Genomic DNA, 23202 nt, shown 5'->3' with positions numbered 1-23202 from the left:
AGCTGAATTTCCCCAGCCAGATTGATCAGTATGTTCTACTCTAGATTTTTATCCCATTCTACTTGTGAAAGGTGTGGTGTGCATTAAGCGTTCCTAGTGCAAACAGGTGCTTTGTACAGCCACCCTTCCGCTAGGAGGAACTGCAGATTACAGCCTGGTGCTACCAGAAGCCATGAGGCCTATTTTGGTAGAGCTTGGAGGCTGGCTCCTCTACAGCCTTCTAGTGCTCTCCACTCCCAAGGCTTGCCCTGGGAAGAGGATGGAGCTCTCTTTAACTTCTTGAAATGAAATGCCTTGACAAAAACAGGCATTTTACTGATCTTAAATGGCAGTCTCTAAAAAGGTTAAAATTCTGAAGACATCTGTTTTCTATTATAGCAATTATCTGTTTTTGATTTGTTCATTTGTCACTGGCTCAGTCAAGCAGATACCATGCACGCAATTTTTGGAAGTCGGATACAGGTGCTTCTGTAGTATGGAAAACAAATCCCAGTGATGGCACATTTGATAGTTCTGCTTTCCCTAGTGGATTTGTCATAGTCCACAGTGCTAAAAACCCAATGAAAAAGAAGAAAACACTCTTTGGTATCTCACATAAAGAGTATTTAAAGAATAGCGACAGTTCTTGAAAATTCAGCCTCTTTTTTTTCACTTTTATTACACTACTCTGTATCTGCCCTTGCACTCTAACTGCTCAGGGAGTGCTGTACCATTGCTCAGTTCAGAATGTTCATTTGTATGACTTTTTTTTGACTCTGCACAGCTGGATGCTGCTGACAGCGCTGAGGATGAGGGATCACTAAGGCTGTGTTTCCAAGTCACCACCACTAATCACCTCTGAATTTGCTGTCTCTCAACAGTGTTGGAGAAGAGCAATTGGCGATGTTATTCTAACAACTCATAGCAACCAAATGAGATTAATGCTGATAGACTCCAAAGTCCTATCTTGTCTGCCGTAGCTAAGCAGGCAAGCCTGTATGTGGTCAAGTGTCCAGGCCTGCTGGGACCTAAAAAGGATTCTTTTTCCCCACTAAATTTCCTTCCTATCATTAAAGTAAAATAAATTAAATAGGAAAGTCCTTGAATTCAATCTTCTACTAAAGGAAACAAGGGGCCTTCCTATGCTTGAAGATCTAAAGATCTTTTTGATTCTTCTCCACGCTTCCATTTAAAACTACTTGAATACAAATATTTCTTTCTGAAGTTTTGCTTTTGTTACTTTAGCTTTACCCAAATCATCCAGTTACAATAATAGAAAAACTGACTTTTAATAGTAGGTTTAGAGAGCAATTCTGTATAAGTTGATAGGCTGCCAAGCATGAAAAGAAAATAATATTCTTTGAGCTTTTTATTTTTATGCAGTTTGTAACTGCGTTCCTCAAGAAAAACAGGACTGTCACACCTTTGTATGAAAATGACAAAGTTGAGAAAATCCGTTTAGCTGAAGCGCATACTTTTGTTGCGTTACCCTGTTTTCTAGGTACCAAGGCCACACAGAAAAAGCAGGCATGGGGATAACTGTTATGGTGCCTCCTCAGCCTTTACAGCTGACGAAATTACCATCAGATGTTGTGCATTTGTATTCTGTAAAATGACTACGAAAGTGTCATCGCAGGGTTATGTTTCTCTAAATCTTTTGCAACATTCATTTCACTGCTAAAAAATGTCTCCTTCCCAACTAGCTGAGCTACCTCAAACTGTTTGTTTTTTTCCCTCCTGTCTGACACAAATTCTGCAAACTGAACTTGTTAATCAAAACATCATTAATGATGTGAAAATTTGTAACTTGGAAAGCAAATGTGCATTCTTGACACACAGCACTGATTTGAGGCTTTTACAGAGAGGTTTCAAAAAGACTGAGTGGAAGTAGTAAAACTTGAGCAGCGTAAATGATTTTCTACGTATAAACCACTTGAAGATCTCCCAGAAAAGGAAAATATTAGAACTCATACAGGTTAAATGCTACACTGATGACAGTAGCCTTGGCATGCTTGAAAGCAGGGATTGGTTTGCTAATGCAACATACATTGAAATAAAGGCAAATCAAGCATGCACAGTCAGATTTATTGTCTATGAAACTTATACTCATCTTTACACAATGCCAAAATGCAGTAGCAAAGAAAGCTACAAAGTAAGCTTTTTATGCCTCATTTCTATTTATCAAACGGGTTCTTGTTGGAATAAGAAATAATATTTTTGAGGTGAATGGATGGAATCATACTTGCTAGTATGTGAGAAAGAAGTGCCCTGGAAAGAGATGGCATACCCAACTAGATCAAAGGTATTCGGGAGGGGATAACCAATATTCAGGGACTCTTTCAAAAATTAGATATGAGATATTAGATATTGTATTGAACACAGCTGGGGTACTATGAAAAATAGAACAGTAAACAAGACCATAAGGAACACAGGGGGTGAACAGAGTCAAAAAAAATAGGGCGAGAAGTCAGAATCAGTCATAGTAACAAACTGAAATTATGGTGGAAAAGTTTCTTCTGCTTTTCACACTAACTCAGAAAATGTTTTCTTGGTCTGAGAGAAAAAAATGTGTCCAGAAGAAAGGAAGGTTACATAAAAAGGAAGGAAATGGGAATGAAATACATAGGAAATATACAAGAAATATAACTAAAAGTTTGATAAATTGTCAACAATATTTTATTAGTGATAGTATTAAAACTTTTTTAAAAAAAGAGTTCTGTGATCTTTAATCTTTCAAGCATACTGCTTTCAAAAATCTTGGAAACAAAAAAACAGCTAACAGTTCAGTAATCTAACAGTTGAAAAGAAGCATCATTAATTTCATGAGGAACATAATTCATTCTTAATATGGAGGCACTGCTGTGAAACAAGTCTGTCTCTTGCATGAAAGAAAACTAAATTTCTATGCATTACTAAAAGCTAGCAGCATACAAATCAATTAAATAAGCAACAAAAAAATGTGCAATGAATAGTGCTGAGTTCTCCTTAGAAACATGCTATAACAGAAAAAAAAAATGGCTTTGCTATTTTTATTCCACTTATTCTTAATTACAAAATGCATTTGAACAAGTTTAAGAAAAGGTTAATGTTGGAGGTACAGAACTAAAGATGCTGATTCAGGCTCTTCTCAGAAAACAGAGCGCACCACAACCTCAGTATCACGATGAATGCAATGAATGCAGCTATGTAAATCTTGTCATATGAGCTGGATAAATCTCAATTTCTTTTTTTTTTTTTTTTTCTTTACAAATGCAGATATGGAGGAAGATCATCTCAGAAATATGATGAGACAGTCCCCATGTGTCTTATAGCCACCAGATTTCTGAATTCAGGAAGGTCAAACAATAATTTGCAAATAAGAAGTAATTTCCTTTCCTGAGATTGCTACTACATAAATTTTAAAACAGATGTGAATAGTGAACTGATATATGTTTCAGGAGCAAAATATACAAAAGAAGAGTATTTTTGAAACACACCTCTCAATTTTAAACTAGAAATACAAGTAATCAACATGACCAAAATTTTAAGAATTGATACCTTAAGCATAGCTCTTAAATCTTTACTTGCATTGTAAATAAATTTCTTAAATTTAAGAAACAAACAATTGTTACTGAGTGCTTTGAAATTTATGCTGAATTCCCCAATAAGAACACGGAAATCTATCTTTAAGTACTGACTTTTTCCCCAAATTTAGCCTCCATTTCAAATGTCACAAACATGTCACCAAGATAAAAAAGCACCATCTAAGTGAGCAAGAGACTATTTTTTTGGATTAAAAAAATGTCATATGGTATTCTTACAGCTTCAGGATTTTTTTTTTCTGTTAGGCTTCCATTTCATATACAGGAAAATAATCCTTTATTTGAAGCAACTAATCAAGATTTTAATGGTTTGAAATACACAACATGGATGGCAAGCCGTTATCAGTAAAATGCCAAATATACTCTCTTGTTTATAAGAGGATAAGAGGAACTTGTGACAACATCCTTCTGAAGAGACTGACTTCCCTAAGCATCTTATCCTCTCCATGTGCATGTATTTTAATATGAAATGTGGAAGTCTCATTTGCTTATGAGGGCCACTATTTAGAAATATTCTACCCTGAGCTGCAAAGTGAGAACAAAAAATAAGAGCACTTACTTATGTAAGAGCTGTTTGGGAAAGGAAAAAAAAAAAAAAAAAAGAATGTTGCCCTATTACTCACTCATGGCTTGACAATGTGCAACTGATATAAAACATTCAAAACCAAGTAGAAATGCATAGGCTTATGCTCTTGAAGGGATTCTAAACCCTAAGCTAGTGTTAGAGCAATTTCTACTGGTAGGTAAATCTAACGATGGTCATCACTAAAGAAAGATCTAGAGCAAAGTTAAGGTGCTTGCCCTGCTTACAGACATACACCGTGTCGTAGGACAGAAGCACAGATCCCTTACACATCTGCTGGAAAGGGGAGACCAAAAGGAGCACGTAGCATTACGTAAGAGGATGGAGAGTGGGTGAGCTGAATAAATGTTAAATAACTGTCTAGATTTCATTTGTGGTGAGGGATGAAGCTGAATGCAGACAGAAGTCAGGTGAGTTTTGACTGCTGAAAGAGCAAGACAATGAAACCTGTCAGACTGACCAAAAGAACTATCAAAAGAATACAGAAAACAAGTCTAGATCCCATAAAGCATGAAGTTTCTCTCTAGATAGATTTACATCTTCTTAATAAAGTGATAGATACCATTATTTGTACTGCAAAGAATACTGAGGAACAACCTCATGACAGATGTCCAGAACACGTGAGAAATCATCAGAAAAGGGTCCCCTTCCTTCCTTCAGTTAATTAAAAATGGAAAGAGGAACATAAATTGTTTCTAGACCTGTTCCACAAGAGCAGAAACAGTAACTTTTCTAGAACTCTGAAGTGTCCAAAGCTGCTGGCCGAAAAGCATGGAGCTAGGAAGATAACTCTACCGATACACCTGCTTTGGAAAAGACATACAGCTCGGAAATAAGAAGCCGATGCCTTATGATATGAAAAATGCTGTTCTTAAAATATGGCCAAAATCTTATTTCTTTTTCACAGAGGGGCAGGACAGGCTATGTCATTGCATGTGACAGGTGCAATCCCACCGTGTGAAGCCCACCAGAGCATCGGGTGGTGGTAGGAGACCTGCTGGTGCTGGACCAGGGGAATGAGGCAGAGACCATGAGGTTCATTAAACGAGTCAGGATTTATTATACACGTGTAGTCAGCTATATATCAAGTCTACATTTCTGCTTTTATACTTCTGCATTAAAAATAGTCCACTTACTGAGAACAGTTGTTCTTTTCACTATTTTATTCTGTTTTCAATCAATTTGCTTACTTTGTTTTATGGCTGTGTGAAAAAGTAACTTCCTGTCCGGCAGTTACAGTTAGGAAAATGTCCATCTGCATCACAGGTGAAACATCCTGAAGCCAAGTACTTCTGATGAAAAGCCTTCAAGGAAGAGCTAAGATATGGCTGTTAAGAGGATTGCTTGAGATCAGCAGACTTAATGACCTTTTCAATGTGTCTCTTTTGCATTTTACCTCATCTAATATTTAAAATTGGTTCCATGTTAGGAGTGTAGAATGTGCTCCTTCATGAAAGGGAAAGCTGGGAAGACTTGCTAAAAAATGTGAAGAAACTGAAAAATAAATGAAGACAATATCCTAGCTCCAGCTGATCAGAAGTCATTTTAAAAGCTTTTCTATGTGAGTTCCAACTTTACACAAAAGGTATGCAGACATGGATATTGTGTCATCCAAACGCAGTACTGCCTGCTCCTGTGGCAGGTCCACAGTCTTCTTTATGTCTCCGATACTCTGATAAATCCACACCCTCTGAAGTAATTTTAAAAATATTTTCACTACATGGTAAGTCTTTTATTGTGTTCCATTTTATTGTTGGATAATAGTTTTTCTTATTTTAGCTTGACTGTCTCCAGGGTATGTGAGTGTGGTCTGAACCACCCTCATGGGAAGAAACAAATGCTTTCCTAAAAGTTTTTTTTATATAATTTTCTTTGCCACCATGGACAGTAATAATGTTTCAACATTCTTAAAGAAAGTAATTTAAATAATCATAACCCATATCTACGGTAAAAGGGAACTTCCCTCAACACATCAAATGCACTGTTGAAGCAACAGTTCAGAAGTTGAGTAGTAACATACAACATACAGACCAATGTGTCTACCCATCCACCTTACCTTGAATAAAACAGATAATGTGAAAAAGGGATTATTTGTTTTCTGTTGCTGTATTGACTGTGTGACTAGTCCTAGTTGCTTGGTACCACCTTGAGCTGTAAGAACTTGACTGACTTTATTCCACTTGCATATTCTAACAAATATCAGGTATACACAAAAATTTGACAACATTCTGCCTACTTGCCACAATGCTTCATAATAAAACAGCATCACAATACCTCCCTCTTTCAGGAATATTTCATAAGACACCAAGATCAGTAAAATGTGAAGAAAAACTTTAAATATTGACTGTGTCACCATAAGAACATTTCAAGCATGGCAACAGAACAACGATATAAATTATGGTACCACATCAACAAAAATACAATCCAGAGAACATATGAATGAATAATGATGTTTTCATGTGCATTAAACTTCTAGATGCAAGAACGATGTTTGAAAACACATGCATGCACAGCTGTTCTTTCTTTTTTAGCCAGTAACTTACATGGTAGACTAAAAATATTTATATGATTTCCTTGGCTAGTGCAGACAGTACACAATGTTGAATCAACATGCTTAAACAAGACATCCTTTTCTATGCTGCAAGAGTACGCTGAAAAAAGATTTGGGGTTACAAGCATGGAGAAAGCTCCAGAATCATCATTTATCTTTTAACATTTCCTTAATCAATGACCTTTCTGTTATATCCTTTCTAAAGACAACAATTATTATGAGAAACTATGAGTAAGAAGGAAAATAATAAAAAAAAAAATTGTAAATGAAATAATGTAAAATAGTTATCAGATTTCCTAATGATCCAAAACTAAGGGAGGAAAGTTATCAGGTAAATAAAATTGAGTCCCAATTAAAACTAATATGAGACCATATCACAGTAATAGGTCTTACATTGCTATAGCAAGAAACAGTATAAAGATAAATATAAATTGAATGCAAAATTTTCTTGGCTACAGTCAAAATTATGAAAGAAAAAGAAGTATGAGAGAGCTCTTTCTTCATTTGCAAAAACAAACAAACAAACATAGATGTTACCCTTCCTTCTCTAGTTCTGGCTTTTTTATAGCAATCTTGTGTCAAGGTTTGAACTTCTTAAAAACATTTTTTTTTTTAATGTTGAGTTTGACCCCAAGTCAGTGAATTAAAATACAAAACAATAGCTTAAATGTAAAAAAATCTCTGTACCTTGGAAAAGCGCTGAATGGTTACACTGAATGAGCTTAATATGAAGAATTGTATATATTACATAAAGCACAAAAGAAATGAAGTATACAAGAGCCATAATATTGTTTATATTACAACTTAAATTAATACTTCAGTTTATTATCAGGGATAGTTTTCTACAATATAAAATACAAAGGGGTACATAAGATTTTGCTCTGTTTTGAATAGTTTTTTTATCCTTTGGGCAATATAATCTGAGTAGCTAATACAGTTTTGTTTCTAAAAATGAGTATTCCTGCAGTAATTTAATTCCTTATGCAGAACTCCTCTACTTTGGTGAGTACTTAACACCTTACTTATTTTATTGAAATGAGTTGAGACTTCTGTTTAAGGAGATCTCTTCACCCAAGAGAAGAAATAATTTCACAAGTGTACCCTCTTTGTAAGTAAAATTATGGCCTTTCTGAGATCACAGTTGCATAACAATGTATTATAAATATCTAGCTTTAAAAATGGATTTAATTTCACACTAGCCTAAAACCATGTCAAACAAATGCATTTAGCATGGTAACTGTATATTGAGATTGACTAGAGTAATTTTGTATTTGAAATTGTTCTGTAAGGATTCAATGCACAAACCCTTTAGAGTCAGCAGATTTCATTTGGCATCGAATGGATACTAAAACGGATCTCTGAATGAATACTTCTCAGAAGTACATAGTACTATTTTCTACTATTTCATTACAAAACCATTACAGATTTACATTAGAAATCATGACATGACAAAAATGTTCTGCTTTGTTTTTAAACAACTCTGTTGGTTAATAAACTAAATTTCTACTTAATTTTATAGTTTACCCTTCCTCACAGTATGAGTAACTACACCATGGAATGAAATTCTGTTCATTTTGAAATTCTGCTCATTTTAAAATCAATAACCAGCTGCCACTGACTTCAGAAATGTCAGAACTTGATCTGTTGCCTCTCTGGACCGTCTCAGTTAGCATTTTTCTTTCATCTTGGCATGCTATAGCCATAACACAATGTAACTCACCTATTGTAGCTGAAAAATTAGTGTAAAATATTCTGTATGTGTTAAATTTGCACTTTCTGCGTTATTCTGATGCTATGTTTAATTACTTCTCTGAAATTAAAATGATTATCATGCAATAAAAAATAAAAAATAAATCCAAAGTGCTTAGTTGCTTGACCTCTCTAATTCTTTAAGATTGCATTTTAAGGTGAAGGGGGGAACAGGAACTTACCTACTTGGCACTTTGGGTAATAAGTTGCCATTTGTCCACTATTGCATGATTGTCTCTTATGCCTTTTTCTTACATTTGTATCAGTGGTCTCCCATTGTGGACTTTTTCTTTTGTTTATTCTGATAACAACTTCAGAACTACCAGCAGGAATATCATCATGGCTTACACCACTACTTAATTTTCTGCTGTGAAACTGGTCATCCAGCCTTTCAGTCACTTTAGATGAATTAGATCCTTTAGATGTTTCCATTTCATTTTCTTGTTTCTTTAATGCATTTTGCTTAGTAGAATGGGACCTTAAAAGAGGATGTCTTTTTTCTTCCAAATAGGCCAGATGGCTTTTACTTTCAACAGCTTCAGGAGAATAAATGACATTATTTAACTTAAATGAATTGTGCTGCTCAATATGGTTGATTTTTCTCAGAAATATTCTACAATCTTTAAAGGTTTTGGCTTTCCATGTATTCTGAAACAGTTTATCTTGGCTTTGTTCTTTTCTACCATTTTGCTGGCAACAAATTGTTCCATTTGTCTCTGCATGTGACTTATATAGTATATTTGCTAAACCGGGATGTGGGTTAAAGTCAGAAGATCCCATCATCTGTTGAACAAATGCATCTCTGGCTTCATTTTCAGTTGGCAAGAGGCTACTCTGAGATTCTACCAAAGTCTGAGTGGGCTGCATTTCTACCGTGTTTTTTTCCTGGAGCTTGGGCATTCCATCATTGCTTTCCCCACTTGTACTTTTAAACAACTGGCTTTGGCAAAAGAACTGTAAATTTTTCCTTTTTGATTTCCAGCCTCCAGGAGCCTGGTTATACAGCTTTTTTTTTGTTTGTCCCCACCTATCATGCTGTAACTTCTTAAAGTCATTTCTTTTTAATCTGGCTAATGTAAAATTACTTTTCATGCTTAAGACTGGAGACCTCACCATGTTATGTAATATCTGTAGTTTCCCTGCTGGTTTTGAAGGAGAGGATAGTGCAAACTTTTTAAAGTGCTTTCTGAAAGGGCAAGTACTAAGGTCAGATTGCTTAGTTTCCACCTTTATCTCTCTAGTACTAACTACTTCTAAAGGATTGCGAGCATTTGCCTTTCTCACTAGAGAGAGAGACTGCGTTTCTGTAGTTTGCATAAACCAGGTGCAGAGCTCATTCATATTACACTTTTTCTGAAAAAGCATTTTTATAGGTGATGTTTCAAGTTCTACAAGGCAGGAGTCTAAAGGGTTTGACATTTCAGTGTTACAGTCCTGTTCAACGGGATCCCTGTTTTCACACACACATTTATCAAACTCATTTCCCCCCACTCGCAACCAGGTATTAGTTATCTGTTCAAATCTATTATTTAGTTCTTCCATCAACGTGTCACTTGAAGTGGAAGTAGCCCACCACCTGAGAGAAGGCTTCGATGAAAAGATGGGATCCGATGATACTTCATTAATGGGCCCAAATTCGCCATCCTTAAGATCCTTTTTTGCACTTCCTGAATTTCGCATTTCTGAGGTATCTTTGGATGTGGTGCTCTGATTTGATTGCCTACGTCTTTCCTTTTGATCTTTAGCTTTTCTCAAATGGAGCTTATAAGACTTATGTAACAAGGCACTTCTACAAGTAAACGCACTAGAGGATGCTAATGAATGTAAAAAATGCAGTGAAGGTTTTCTGTCTCTAACAGAATGTCTTAATGGAATTTCACGTTTCCTTGACACTGTCGTAATAATGTTGTTTGATCCATCTTCTCTAGAATCTTTCTGCATGCTCTTTACTTGACCCATATTATTGCACAGTTGATTGTTTCTCTCCTGTGGTATGTTTTTTTCTAACACATTCTGCTGTTGTAAAGGAGGCAAACAGTTGCTAATACTCACTTTTCTTTCCTGAGGTGAAAATCTATTAATGGTCACGGATATACCAGAGATTTTTACTTTTGCTGGCCTACCGGGCTTTCGAACGGTGGTTAAGGGTTTCTTAATTGGCCGTATAATATTGCTGCAAGGGTGTGGTGATGCTAGGTTACTCTTGATAGGTCTAACATAGTCATAACCAGAGACCTCATTTTCAGTAGAAGGCTTCTGTAAGGCTTTTACTATTTCACTCAAAGCATTTTCATTTTCTGTGCTATGCCGCACTTTGCTGTGGTCATTGGCAACATTGAAATCAACGTGTTTTGTGGACAGAGTGCTGATGACATTTGGATTACCTTCAGAAACGTATCTTTTAGTTCTTCTCGACCTTCCAAAAACAACCGTCACAGTAATATTTTTGTTGCTGTTAACGTCTTCCGTGACTGCTGCATCTGATTTGGTACTTTTACCATCACTGTTAAGTGCAGGTCTATGTTCTGTATTTTCAGTTACGTCTATTTTTGGTTTTGGAGGCCGCCCAATAGGTCTCTTAACCTGCTTAACAACTTGAGGACCTATTTTCTTTGGTCTACCAGGCTTTCTTTTTAAAACTGATTCACTGCTACTGTTTGATTTCTCCACAATTTCATTTTGCTTTGAGTCATTTAAGTTAGTTTGAACAACTGCACATAAGTTTGTAATTTCTTCTGCATAAGCACAGTTTGATTCCTCCTTGGTATCATTCTCTTTGCAATCAAAATCCTTGTCACAGACTGCATGAGAAATATCCTTTGTGGTCTGTTTGTCTAACACAGTGTTCGCATGCCCCTGAAATAAACAAATATCTGTGTTTCCTTTAGAAGATGCAGTTGCAGACGTCAAAGTGTATTTGACTCCTTCACTACTATTAACCTCTGAGACGAACATAAGCTTAATAGGACTTGAGTAGCTTAAGGGAGATGAGATCTCCCCAGCTTCAGAAATTGTACGTGAGTTCTCATTATTGGAATTAGAACTGGATGAATCAAAGGTCAGAGACTTCAAAAGGCAGTCATTAATTTCTTGATCTATAGCCATCTCTTGTTTGTTTGTCGTCACACACACAGTTTTAGTTTTACTGCTGCTTGGCACATGTGAATGTGGAAGGAAGCTTTGTCCTGTGTATCCAGTTTCACTCAGACTGAAAGGTAAACCTCTTCTAGCAAGTGGGTTGATAATCTGTTCATAGGCATTATCTTTTAATTTTTGGCTTATTTTGTAAGCATCCAACCATGAGCTGTTAGTCTTTTTAGCTAAGTTTATTGTATCTTCTAAACGCTCTACAACAACTTGCAGATTTGTGTCTCTCACAATTTTGCTTATATTTATGTCACTGCACCTGTCAGCATGAACATCTTTATTTATTTCCATATTTTCCAAACCTTCTAAAGACTTTTTTGCATCAGATGATTTCCTAAATACAATATTGTTTGTTACATACACAGAATACCATCCAGGAGGCACAATGTTGCGTTTAGTTCTGCCTGGGATTTCATTGCTTTCCTCCTCCTGAGGAATCTGATCAGACTCTTTTAGGCTTTCACTATCTCCTTGTGTTTTTGCAAATTTAGCCTGGTTGGCGGCAATAGCTCTGTCTTCTGAAAGAAGTAGAAAGTCAGGGCTGGTTTGAAAATTATTAAGAGGTAGTTTGAAAGACTCTGTTTGGTGTATTGGAAAGCACATTGGTTTGGTTTGGCAATTCATACGTGGATTACTTTCAAGACATTGTAAAGCTTTATCTTCTATCACTGTAAAACCGTGTCTTTTGTTTGGGTATATCTTATCAAAAGTCTTTGTAGATTTTCTTGCATTTCTATCAGAAATCGACTTTTTTCTTACAAGTGTTTCATCAAGGCTTGCAAGCTGCCTCTTGATTTGCAAAGACTGTCGCCGAATGAATGGTGAATCAGGAGAATTATACATTGCAAATAACGTTTCCTGACGCTTGCGGAATCTTGTTTGGATAATTTTATTTTCCATTTGTTTATCATGTTGGCGAAGTAATTCCATAAAACTATAATCACTTGCCTTAGCGTTATGCAAAAGGGAGGTTATGAAGTCTCCTAATTTTACATCATTTTCTGGTGCCCTGTCACTATTAGAAAACTTTACAAGATTTGTTGCTATGTCTGTAGTGTCTATTGATTTTAACTTTTCATTAATACGGTCCATTAAATCTTGAAAAATGGCATAATGTTCACTGTTCTCAACCTTCTCAGAATTTATATAATTTTTGCCTTCTTGATCTGTTGATTGCAGTGTTCCATCTGAGTATTCAGCCAGTTTTCCTCTGCATGTTTTACCTTCATATTCAAATTCTTCATTGCTACTTTCAGCTGGCAAGAGGGATGGAGGCTGGTTGATGGATATTTCAAGCTTGTTGTTATCTAAACTTGGAAAATCTATGCCTGATCCTTCTGATAGTTCAAATTCTTTACTCTGTACAGGTGACAGGGGAGGTGGTGATGGGCTGCGAGATCTATTTGAATTTTTAATGCTGTTTAACAGGTCACAGTCCTTAGTTGAAGACGTACATGCTGCTGCTTTTGCAGAATGCCTGTTAGAATTTTGCAATTGTTCAGCACAATACTTATGAGAACTACATGCTTTGTTCACCATTGTCTTAATACATCCAATTGCTACAGCTTGGCATGACAAAGAATGGAAATCTTTAACACAAACAGATAGAGGTGGTAAACAAGTGTTTGGTCTTTGATTTCGTAAACAGCACCTTTTTGTCAGCACATGTCCATTGCAATTGCAAAATGAAACGTGAACATCCTCTTCAGTAAGGGAACTGGGAGTTTCAGAGTGGACCAAATGTGTTTGCGTGCAACTGCAAGCTATAGGAACATTTTCATCTTGTATTAGAAATTTTAACATAGCCAAAGTCTGTTGCCAGTGATATGAACAAAAAGTTTCCAAAACTTTGTTTAATGCTGATTTTCCTTTTTCCAAACTAGTTGTTTCCTCTGAATTTGCATCAGCTGTTGAGCTTGAACTGAAAATGAAAACAAATCAAAACAAAACATAAATTACAGTAAAACACCATATCTAATGTTTGTTACAATGGCTAAGCTCAAGACTAAAAACCTGAAGTCTGCCAAACAGTTCTGTTCTATTTGCACAGTTCACTCAAATTTGCAAGTTTTACTAGAAATGATGTGCATTTTGTATATAGCAGTGGTAATCCTACCATAAGAAGAAGAATAATCAGAAAGAAACTAAGGGACAAAAAGAATAGTTCTAAAAACAGCTTCTCATATCTAAATGTAATTACAGTAATGTTAGCTTCCTCATATTTCAAATTGTCTTGGTCATTAATGAAGTAAAACCTCACCATGAACCTGGGGGGCTTATTTTTTACTGCCATTGCACAAACTGAGAGGGAGGGTAAATGACTTGCATAAGGTCACAATTCAAGCTTGTGAAGGCAAGAATGGATCCATCTCTCCTGAGATACCTCCTAAGATGTACACCAAAGTGTATTGACTGCTCTTAGGATACTCATTTAAGATCCTCTCAAAGACACTTTTTTTCCTTCAGGAACACTTAATAGGCTCACAAAGAATTTTTAAAATAGACATTTGCTACTGTTACGGTTCTTTTCAGATACAAGCTTCCCTTCTGTTTTTTAAATAAATTACAGTGGTGCATCACAGGCTCTTCATTGCAATATATTACACAAACATATACACACGCACACACAGTTTCCTTATACAGAAACAGAGATAATCACCACTGGAATATGAAACTGCTGTGTCAAAGATTAATATCCATTAAATCTCAAATATAGGGTAGGTCTATATCTAAGAAAGACTTCCGAGCAGTTTTCTCAAAGATATTAACTCAAAATAAAATCACTGATGAAATACTACCTTAACTATTTAATTCATTTCTCATAAATTATTAAAACTAATGTAACTACTTACCTAATCAATCATTTATATTGAAAAGCTGAAAAATTTCCATGGTAGAAATTAATACAGATAGTTCTTCAATTAAATACAAATTCCTTACACTGGATAGCAACTATCACCAGATAGTTACCATCTAATTCAAATGTTTTACTGAAACCAATTGCATGAGCAGAAAGTATTAGAAGAATTCTGTTTTAGAAAAGTATGTATTGTTTAAACATATCACCAAACTCTGAACATGACACTAACTTTTTGTCCTAATATTATCTTATGTAACTTTTTGCATTTAAGCCTGTACTTCAGAAAACCTTCATTTTGGTTAGTTTACAATTGTGCTGAACAAGGAACATACATATTTAAAATGGAATATATTTATTAAAAAGTTACCTATTTTTTTGTTAGCTCATACCCAATGTAATTAACATCAATAGTAACTTTTAGCTTCAGGTTTCTTTCTGGAAGTTATACACACAAATTCGTATTTTTAATGCCCCATGTGGATTTTAATGTTTAGAGTTTGAAAACAGCCAACTATGCTTAATAATCCCCTGTGTTCTTTCCTTCCTCTGCAATATTTAGTATGAAATGGAATATATTGAAAATCAATCATTAGGTTCTACTGCTAACTCAAAAGCCTAAGATAATTGTGATGCTACCAATTGAAATTGTGATTATATTTAAATTGGAGACATAAAAAGACTAAAACCCTCTTTGCACTTGCAATTCAAAATAAAAACATGATTCAAGGGCATGTTATGTCAGGTTTTAACTATTTTTGAAACACCCCTGCACTGGGAAGAGTCAGAATGTTATTTCTCTGGAGTCACGAGGTGTTGAACTGCATCACTATACTTGGGAAAAACAAAGCTTATTCTAGTAATACAATTATGGATAAAAAATAATTGCCCTCCCCACCATGACTTTAATGAAATAATGTATCAAAAGGCTAAAGAGAAAAAAAACAACAAAACAAACCAAACCAAAAAACACCCCAAGCACCAGGTCTTCAGTATTTTGTTTGTAAATCACAGTCCTTTTGCTATGTAACAATTTGCTACCTGATGGCTACTGTACAGATTTTATGGACAAATCTCTAAACAGATGTCTGTGTCTTTCCAGGCTTGCAAGCTCTGTCTAATGATGTTTCACTGGAGATATTTTAATGGAGACTGCTTGTATCCAGAATGTAAGCAATTGCTACTTCATATATGCTCACTGGCAGAAGAACCTTCCCAAGTGCTAAAACCTTCTCAAAGTTAAAACTGCTCTGAATTTGATATGTTGAGATTAATCTATTAAAAAATAATATGCTGGTTACTGCGGACATACTGGACACTCTCGTAACATGATTTATTTCCTAGCTACCTACCCTTCTGTAACACAACTAAAACTTGCTTTCCCTTCGTGTGTGTTAGTTTCTAAAGCTGACAGACAACTTCACCTAGGGCAATGCTACCATACTCCAAAAGGTCTCTGAAGCTTGTGAAAATGCAGCAGCCTTGACATGGTCACCATCTGGGAGTAGAGTTTACTCTGCAAACACACTGAAGCTTTAAAGCAACACTTTTTCTTTCAAGAGAGAGTCTCTCTGTGTAGAGATGTCCATATATTTAGACAAACTCCTTTAATAGCTTTTCAATAAAATTGAAAGGGCTCCCTGTAGCCCTTTAAATTTGTGTTGTCACACAGCAGTTAAGACTCTCTTTGGGACAAAGGACTTTAGCATTAATGGCACAGAAGGATGAGCTATTTCACAGCTGCATCCTTCCTTCACAGAGCTGCCTTACACTTCCTACAACAGACACAAAAATAGGTGGCCAGTGAGAGTGGATAGGAAATGGAGGAGTTGAGAGGGGAAGGGAGCAATACACGCTGCTCCCCCAATACCTTTCGTGTACAAAACCCCTGAAGACAAAGGTCAAGCATGGAATTACATTAGTTGTAATGGAAGGGGCATTTAATACCACAGAGTGATGATCGACTGGAGTCCAGAACTGGCACAAAGGCAGAGATTTGGTAAGGTTAAAAACTAGCCCTTCAGCATATTATTTTAGATATAGGCAAATATTTATTCTCAAATCCGGAAAATTCTCAGGAAAGTGTTCTTATGAGGGGACTCCCAAAAGATCTCCTTCCCTAAAGTTCTGTCCCTGTTGGACCGACCTAGCAGTGTCGCTGAAGACTGAGCAGAGAAGCAGAACTGGGAACAGAACACATCTGCAGGTACTTGTATGGACTGCATAGAACTCTGATGGAACTATCAATTTGTACTCACAGAACTTCCTAAGTAAATAAATCTCTCCCCAAAAGCTGTATTTTATCCACAATAGTATTAGTAAAATGAATATTTGGTTCCATTTAAGCACCCATATAGCTTTTGATAATTTTAATTGCAAACTAATTCTATATCTACATAGTGTTGTATTCCGAATTTCCTCTCATTTATGAGTAATATTTCAATTCTAAGCAACCACCCTTCCTTAAAGCTATGATCTCTGCTATATAAAATTCTCATAGTAAATTAGTCATTAAATGCTTAATTTGTACAGGTCTTGATCTAATGCCCCTGTTAAATATGTGCCTCAGGAGTAAGTCAAATGAGTCAGTGTACAGGTTTTGTGTTTCTTTTCTTTTTCTTTTTCTTTTTTTTTTTTTACTGAATGAGCAAATCAATCACACATCAGTGTTGTAAATTTATGTGCAAAAGCATTGAAGTGCTTTACTACAAATTACAACGTAGAAACACGTTAACTAAACAATTAAATTCATACAATCAGATTTAGGAATATAACAACACAAAGAAGAAACAGAATTACAGTACATTTACAACACAAGACAAATACATGGAATTCATTAGAAAATATTGTAATAAATAATTCATGAATTATAGTGCAATTGATTTATGCATAAATATAACTAATTGCCTAAAAATCAGTTGTTAACAAAAATCTGTCAAAAATCAAGGCAGCCACAGAGTTTTACTAAATTACTGCGACAATGGAAATACTGCAATTAAAAAACAAATACAAGTATTTGTACTGTAAACAACTAAAAAATCAGTCTCACTAAAGTTAATATACAATTTAATATAAAATTGTCATTAGCTACCAGAAATGGTTTAAACAGCTTTACTGAGCAGTAGTTCTAAAAACAGAGGCACTGTTTTTTAATATAAAATACTTGAGAAACATTCAAATAAGTAGAAAGCATGTAGGGCTTGCTTTCGCCTTCATTTAAAATTCTGCTGAAACATGGATTTTCAGAAAATGTCAATTACTAAGTAGTGACTGGTAACTGAATTTATAAAACAGTTCAAAGTGTGTAATTTAAATGACATTTAATGGAGTACATAGGGGTTGGGGAAGGAGAATCTACACATTTCCCTGCCTTTCCTTAGTTGTGTAATCAAAGGTTAGCCTAATAATTAGAAACAAATAATTCTGTTCCTTTAAACACTTACAGGTTGAGTATCATCTATAAACTATCAAAAAATATTTTAATATACTATTTCTGACCAAAAAATAAATACAAGTACTAAAATGTTGAAAATTAATTATAATATTACATACAAAACTACTGAGTACTGTTAAGTCAATAGTAAAATGATCCCTGATATTATGAATCCTGTTATTTTTTTGGTCAGGTCATCTTTTAAATGATATAAAAAGAGTACTGTAACTTGCCTTCAATATAAACTTCAGATTCAAATTTATAATATTGTCTGAGGAGTAGAAAACACCAGTATGGTACAAATATTAGGCAAAGTATTGAAGCCCCAAATTTTTGCAAGTAAAACTGTATAAAGACAGATCTTGAAACGTTTAAGGGTTTTTTCAACTTCACTTTCCAGTGGGGATGCATTAAGAATTTAATCCTTCTGGCCCTCACAAAATATGGCTTAATTCTTTTAAAAGGAAAGATGACCCTGACACTTGCTGTTTTGTAACCTCCTTGTTATCGGGTACAGTTCTGTGTAAAAAAGGATTCATTTTGTAATATGCAAGTAAACCTTAGTCACTGAAGAAGATTCAGTATAGATCTGAGAGACCAAAGAAGTGATACACTGTTTGTGCAGCTTCACTTAAGGAACATTATTGTATTTTAAAATGTAAGTTGTTATTTTTTAATAAGGTTAATAAATATGGGCTAGATTTTGCCATCAATATTGCAAGTATGCTCTCTGCTGACTTTAATGGCAAGTTTATCTAGAAATCAAGTTACCTGATGTGGCCCATATGTATCTAATGTCCCCTTTCAGTTTTTATAATTAACCTATACACAGGCAAATTTAAGTGGGAAAAAAATTGACAATGTATGCACGTGCAACAAATGTATAAAAGTTGGAGAGAAGTCTTTTTCTATCCCAAATTAGATGCATACAGAAGTGATTATATTTTGAGAGGAAAAGGGCATTGATGTTCTGTATCAAACGCATGAAGCAAGCCCCCATTCTTCGTATGTAGACACGTTCTTTGTGATATTCCATGAAAAAATTAAGTATGATATAAAGTTCAATGTGAATACTTTGAAATTCATTTAAAAACTGCAATATGAAGGTAATTGGTCTCCCTTAAATTCTATTAAAAGTTACCTATTTAAAGTGAACTGTCTAGCTTCTAACTACCAAATTTATAAAGAATTTATACTATTGAACGTTCAAAACAGCTTCACTGTTCAATATTTGTATTTCTATCAAGACCCTGAACTGCAAATTTGGTTATTAGCAAAATGATAATGTAACTTGGTATTCATTTTGATAAACTGAAAATGTTTTGAAATGTCACAGCAGCAAATACATTACAGTTACAGTGAGGTTTTTCAATAGGAGTGTGACACAATCCTTAAATAAATTTTAAGTAGTCATAACGTCAACTAACCAGCACGTTTAAACAAAAAAAAGAACAACAAAACAAAACGCCATTCTCAAGCTCATTCTGTGCACATTATGAACATGCTCTAAGTTGCATTCCAACCTTCTTTTTAAACCTTACAAGTCACCTTATTTTTCAAACTAAAAAGGAAAATTAGGTTTAAGTTTAAATTATTTTATGCTCTTAGTATTCCATCTTATTTCATATTTAATAATTCTATAACTACAGTAATTTCTCAGGTTTCATAAGTGTACACTTTGTAAACACCAATTTCTTTCTAAACCACCAACAAAATTGTCTTAAAATGATAAAAAATGCAGTTTATGCCTGCTAACACACATTTTTAGTAATGAAATGTTTATTTTTTACTTGTATTGGATATTTAAGTAACGATGAAGTTTTTTTCTTTCACAGAATGTACTATATCCTACTAATACTTCACAAATTCACTTTCTTTTAAGGAACTAGCTTTTTAAAAAATCCCTTGCATTTGTATAATCTGAGTTACTTACAATTTATTGCAAGTATTCTGTGAAGTTTAGAAGTTTGCTAACCATTGTTCGTGTATTTCCGTAATAAGATGGTTTGTTGAATGGGTAGAGTGGTTTTTCACCAATTAAAAATTATGTTTCACATGACAAATACTTGTTTTCCCAAAACATCTTTATGCTATTGACTACTAAATAAAACCTGAATCTTTTCACCTATTTATACAAGGATTATATTAAATACACACTATCAGAATTAAGTGAGCAACTCTATAATTCTGTCCACAGTGAAAACCCTGAATAAAACTATTTTTCAAAAGGCATGTATGTGGTTTTTGAACTGTATAATTTCACGTCTTCTGTCAGAGTGAACATATGTATTTCTCACACAGTGTGTGTATACAGACATACATACACACACACACAAAACAATTTGCTAACAATTATTCTACACAGGCTTGCTACTATTTTTGCAGCTGCCAGTCCCTGAATCTGTCATATTAAATAAGCCAGTATCTGGTAATCGGAGTTTCTTCTTCGGCGGAGTCTTCAATGTTCCAGATCTTTCTTTTACTTTATATTCTAAAGTGCTGTGAGGTACCCCATAAATTCCTTGTGCTTTGGAAACACTCATTTTCCCACTCATTACCATTGCAATTGCTTCTTCCATTATTTCATGATCGTACTGCCGATAGCGGCCACGTTTTTTTCTTGGCTGCTTATTATCTTTACGATCCAAACTATCTTCTGTATTTTCTGAGGTTCCATCTACTGTCCCATTCTTAGCATTAAGACACAAAGGAGAGAGGTCCCCATGCAGAAAGTAGGAATCAACACTTGAGTGAGTTACAGGTCCAGAACATTCAATTTTGTTCTGTTTAGGGAGTATATTTTTCAATTTTTGAAGAGCTGATCCTTCTAAGACTGAGGAGGTTTTAGAAACGTGGTACATAACATCCAGAAGACCAGCAGTATCAGACTGTGGTTTGGACACAGAACTTATTCTTAGCTGAGGAATTTTTAATTGTACAGTAGGACTTGTAGTTTCATATTGTAGATTTTCACTTTTTTCTTTAAATTGTGTGACCATTCTCTGTAGAGTTAACTGGTGGAGGTAACTGGAAGCTGTTGGGAATTTTAATTCTGAGGTTTCAAGTAGACTGAGTTTACTTTTTTCTGTGCGCTCTGCTTGAGCTCTTGCCCACAAGGCTACTTTTTGTAGGACTGCACAAGTTTCTTTACTGTCTTTAAATGAATAACTATCATTGAAATCTCGAGTTTTGTTTTTAAAAGGTGCAGGCTTTCCTGCTGGTAAGGCTTCTAAGTGGAGAAGTAAAGTTTTTTGAGGTATGCCATAAAGTATGCCTGCTTTATTTATGTCCAGTGCTCCAGACTGAATGTCTTTCAAAGCTTTTGAGAGCAAACCATCTGCAAACTCAGCACTTCTTTCCACATAGTCCTCTCTGTGTCTGTGTAGTCTCCTGGATGGATGGAATGAAACGATGGTAAACTGATGTATGAGAGACTCTCACACAGCTATGGAAGGGAAGGGTCCACTCCTTTATTATACTCCTTGCTTCGGTAACATCACTGCTTCTGATACTTTTAAGCCTTTGAGATGTGGTAGTTAAATGATTATCCTAGCAAAATGTTACAGTTCTGGTAGGACAGTGCGTCAAAAATCATACGGTGGCTTCTACAGCAGCCCTTCCAAGAACTTTATATCCTAGCTCAGTATTCGATAATATTCTCATGTGCTTGCTATATTCCCTTGTTCACATGCTTGCAGAGCAACACTGTTATAATTTTAATTATACAATTAACGTTCCATTAAATACCCAAATCCTGAAGGAGTTTTTGTTAGTAGAAACGTGACGTTACCGCTAAACAAGTAATAAAAGAGTCAACCCCCTCATAGAAAATTTGCAGCAATAAGTACATAACTACACACAACCATCCCAGACTTACACAAAACTAGGTTTTCTACAACCATAAGGTAAAGAGCTGTAGTTAACAATCAAGTCCATTTTGGCAAAATAAAACACACGTTTAAAAACTTCTAGCCACTATTTACAGCTTTCTAATTACAAAGTCATATTAATTTTTAAACTTCTTCATATCAGCAAATTAATAAAATGCAACTTTACATCATCCAACAAATACTGCTATTGGACTCCTATTGGTAAGAAGTTATTTTGTAAGACGTACAGGTGACAAAAAGGGTCCTGCTATGGCTAGTGGATGGGAGGATGCCAAAATCATAACGAAATCCAACAAAACAATGCGTTTCACTAGCTTTGTGGTAGCTTTCAGCAGATGCAACAACATTTTTCTTGCTGAATAAAGAAATTTAACTATTTGCCACCACACACCATAGCCAGAACCATGATGTAAGTATAAGTATGATGATTAAGAGCTCTCTCTCTCGCGCGCTTTCTCTCTCTCATATTAAGGAGTATTATAGATAACAGTCATTTAATTGTTCATGTTAGTTGAAGAATATTTTAAATCTAAATATTAACATGGTAATTTTTGTCAAAAATTGAAGTTTCCTAAGTAAACTCTGAAAGAATATATTTGCATTCTCTTCTACTGTCCTACTGCTTTTATTGTGTTACAAAATCAATTTTCAGTTCATTTTTAGTAACATGAACTAAAGTTTGGTGATTGTTCTGATAACTTTTCTTTAAACAGAAAAAAAGGAAAAAGACAAATGAAACATATGATATATACATAGACACACACTTATGAGTGACACAAATTCTTTTGAAAGCAAAATATAAACCACACGTGTGTGTCAGTATATACAAATATGTTATGAACATAAAACCTGACTTCAGAGAAGTAAGAGAAACCCCCGATTTTCTTTTACATAAGCCGAAGAGAGTCCTAAACGTTGCTTACCCAGACACCGAGTTTTCAGAACACAATGGATCATATTTGGGTTCTTCCAACCTTGCGCTTTTCTTTGTAGAGAGATCTAGCACTCCATCCCCTGCAAAGAATGAGTAGTGATGATAGCAGTTGTTTAAGGATGACCTCAGACATTTTGTCAGCAATTGTGTTGTAGCTATGGCACAGTTTTGAAGCAGTTAAATTTACCTTGTAAATTTCTGGCATCTTATTCCTTTAACAATATCAGCTGTCTGCAAATGATTTTATCTGATTTATAACAAAATTGTCTAAAATTAAGAAAACTCAAGAACCCCTGACAAAATCATGAAATTTAAAAGAAGAATGTCTTAAACAGCAACGTCTGTTTTCCTAAAAATCATGTATGCATGGATACTGCACAGTTTACTTTTAAGGCAACCAGAGCAATGTACTTCGTATTATTGTACAAACATACTGTAAACAAACGAATCTGATAATGAAGTTAAAATGGACATAACTAAATCACAGACTTACAGGAT

At 34.9% G+C, this 23202-nt stretch overlaps 1 protein-coding gene across 9 annotated transcripts in view; it reads right to left on the bottom strand.

Moving 5' to 3' along the window:
- Positions 1–23202, bottom strand: part of LCORL (ligand dependent nuclear receptor corepressor like) — a 79108-nt gene that overhangs the window by 4596 nt on the left and 51310 nt on the right. For 2 of the 9 annotated variants that reach the window (XM_082759262.1, XM_082759265.1), the window contains 2 exons: positions 22694–22784; positions 3200–13511 (listed from right to left, as the gene is read on the bottom strand). In XM_082759262.1, coding sequence (XP_082615388.1) covers positions 8597–13511; positions 22694–22784 — 5006 coding nt within the window. In that variant the 3' untranslated portion in view covers positions 3200–8596. Of the gene's footprint in view, positions 1–3199; positions 13512–17125; positions 21271–22693; positions 22785–23202 lie in introns of those variants that run through there. The other 7 variants (XM_082759263.1, XM_082759268.1, XM_082759264.1 and 4 more) reach the window with 7 other exon arrangements.

The sequence above is a fragment of the Aythya marila genome (genome assembly GCF_965140915.1).
Source record: "Aythya marila genome assembly, chromosome: 4".
Taxonomy (NCBI): domain Eukaryota; kingdom Metazoa; phylum Chordata; class Aves; order Anseriformes; family Anatidae; genus Aythya; species Aythya marila.
The sequence above is the reverse complement of the archived record's forward strand: the minus strand, read 5'-3'. Positions and strand labels throughout refer to the sequence as shown.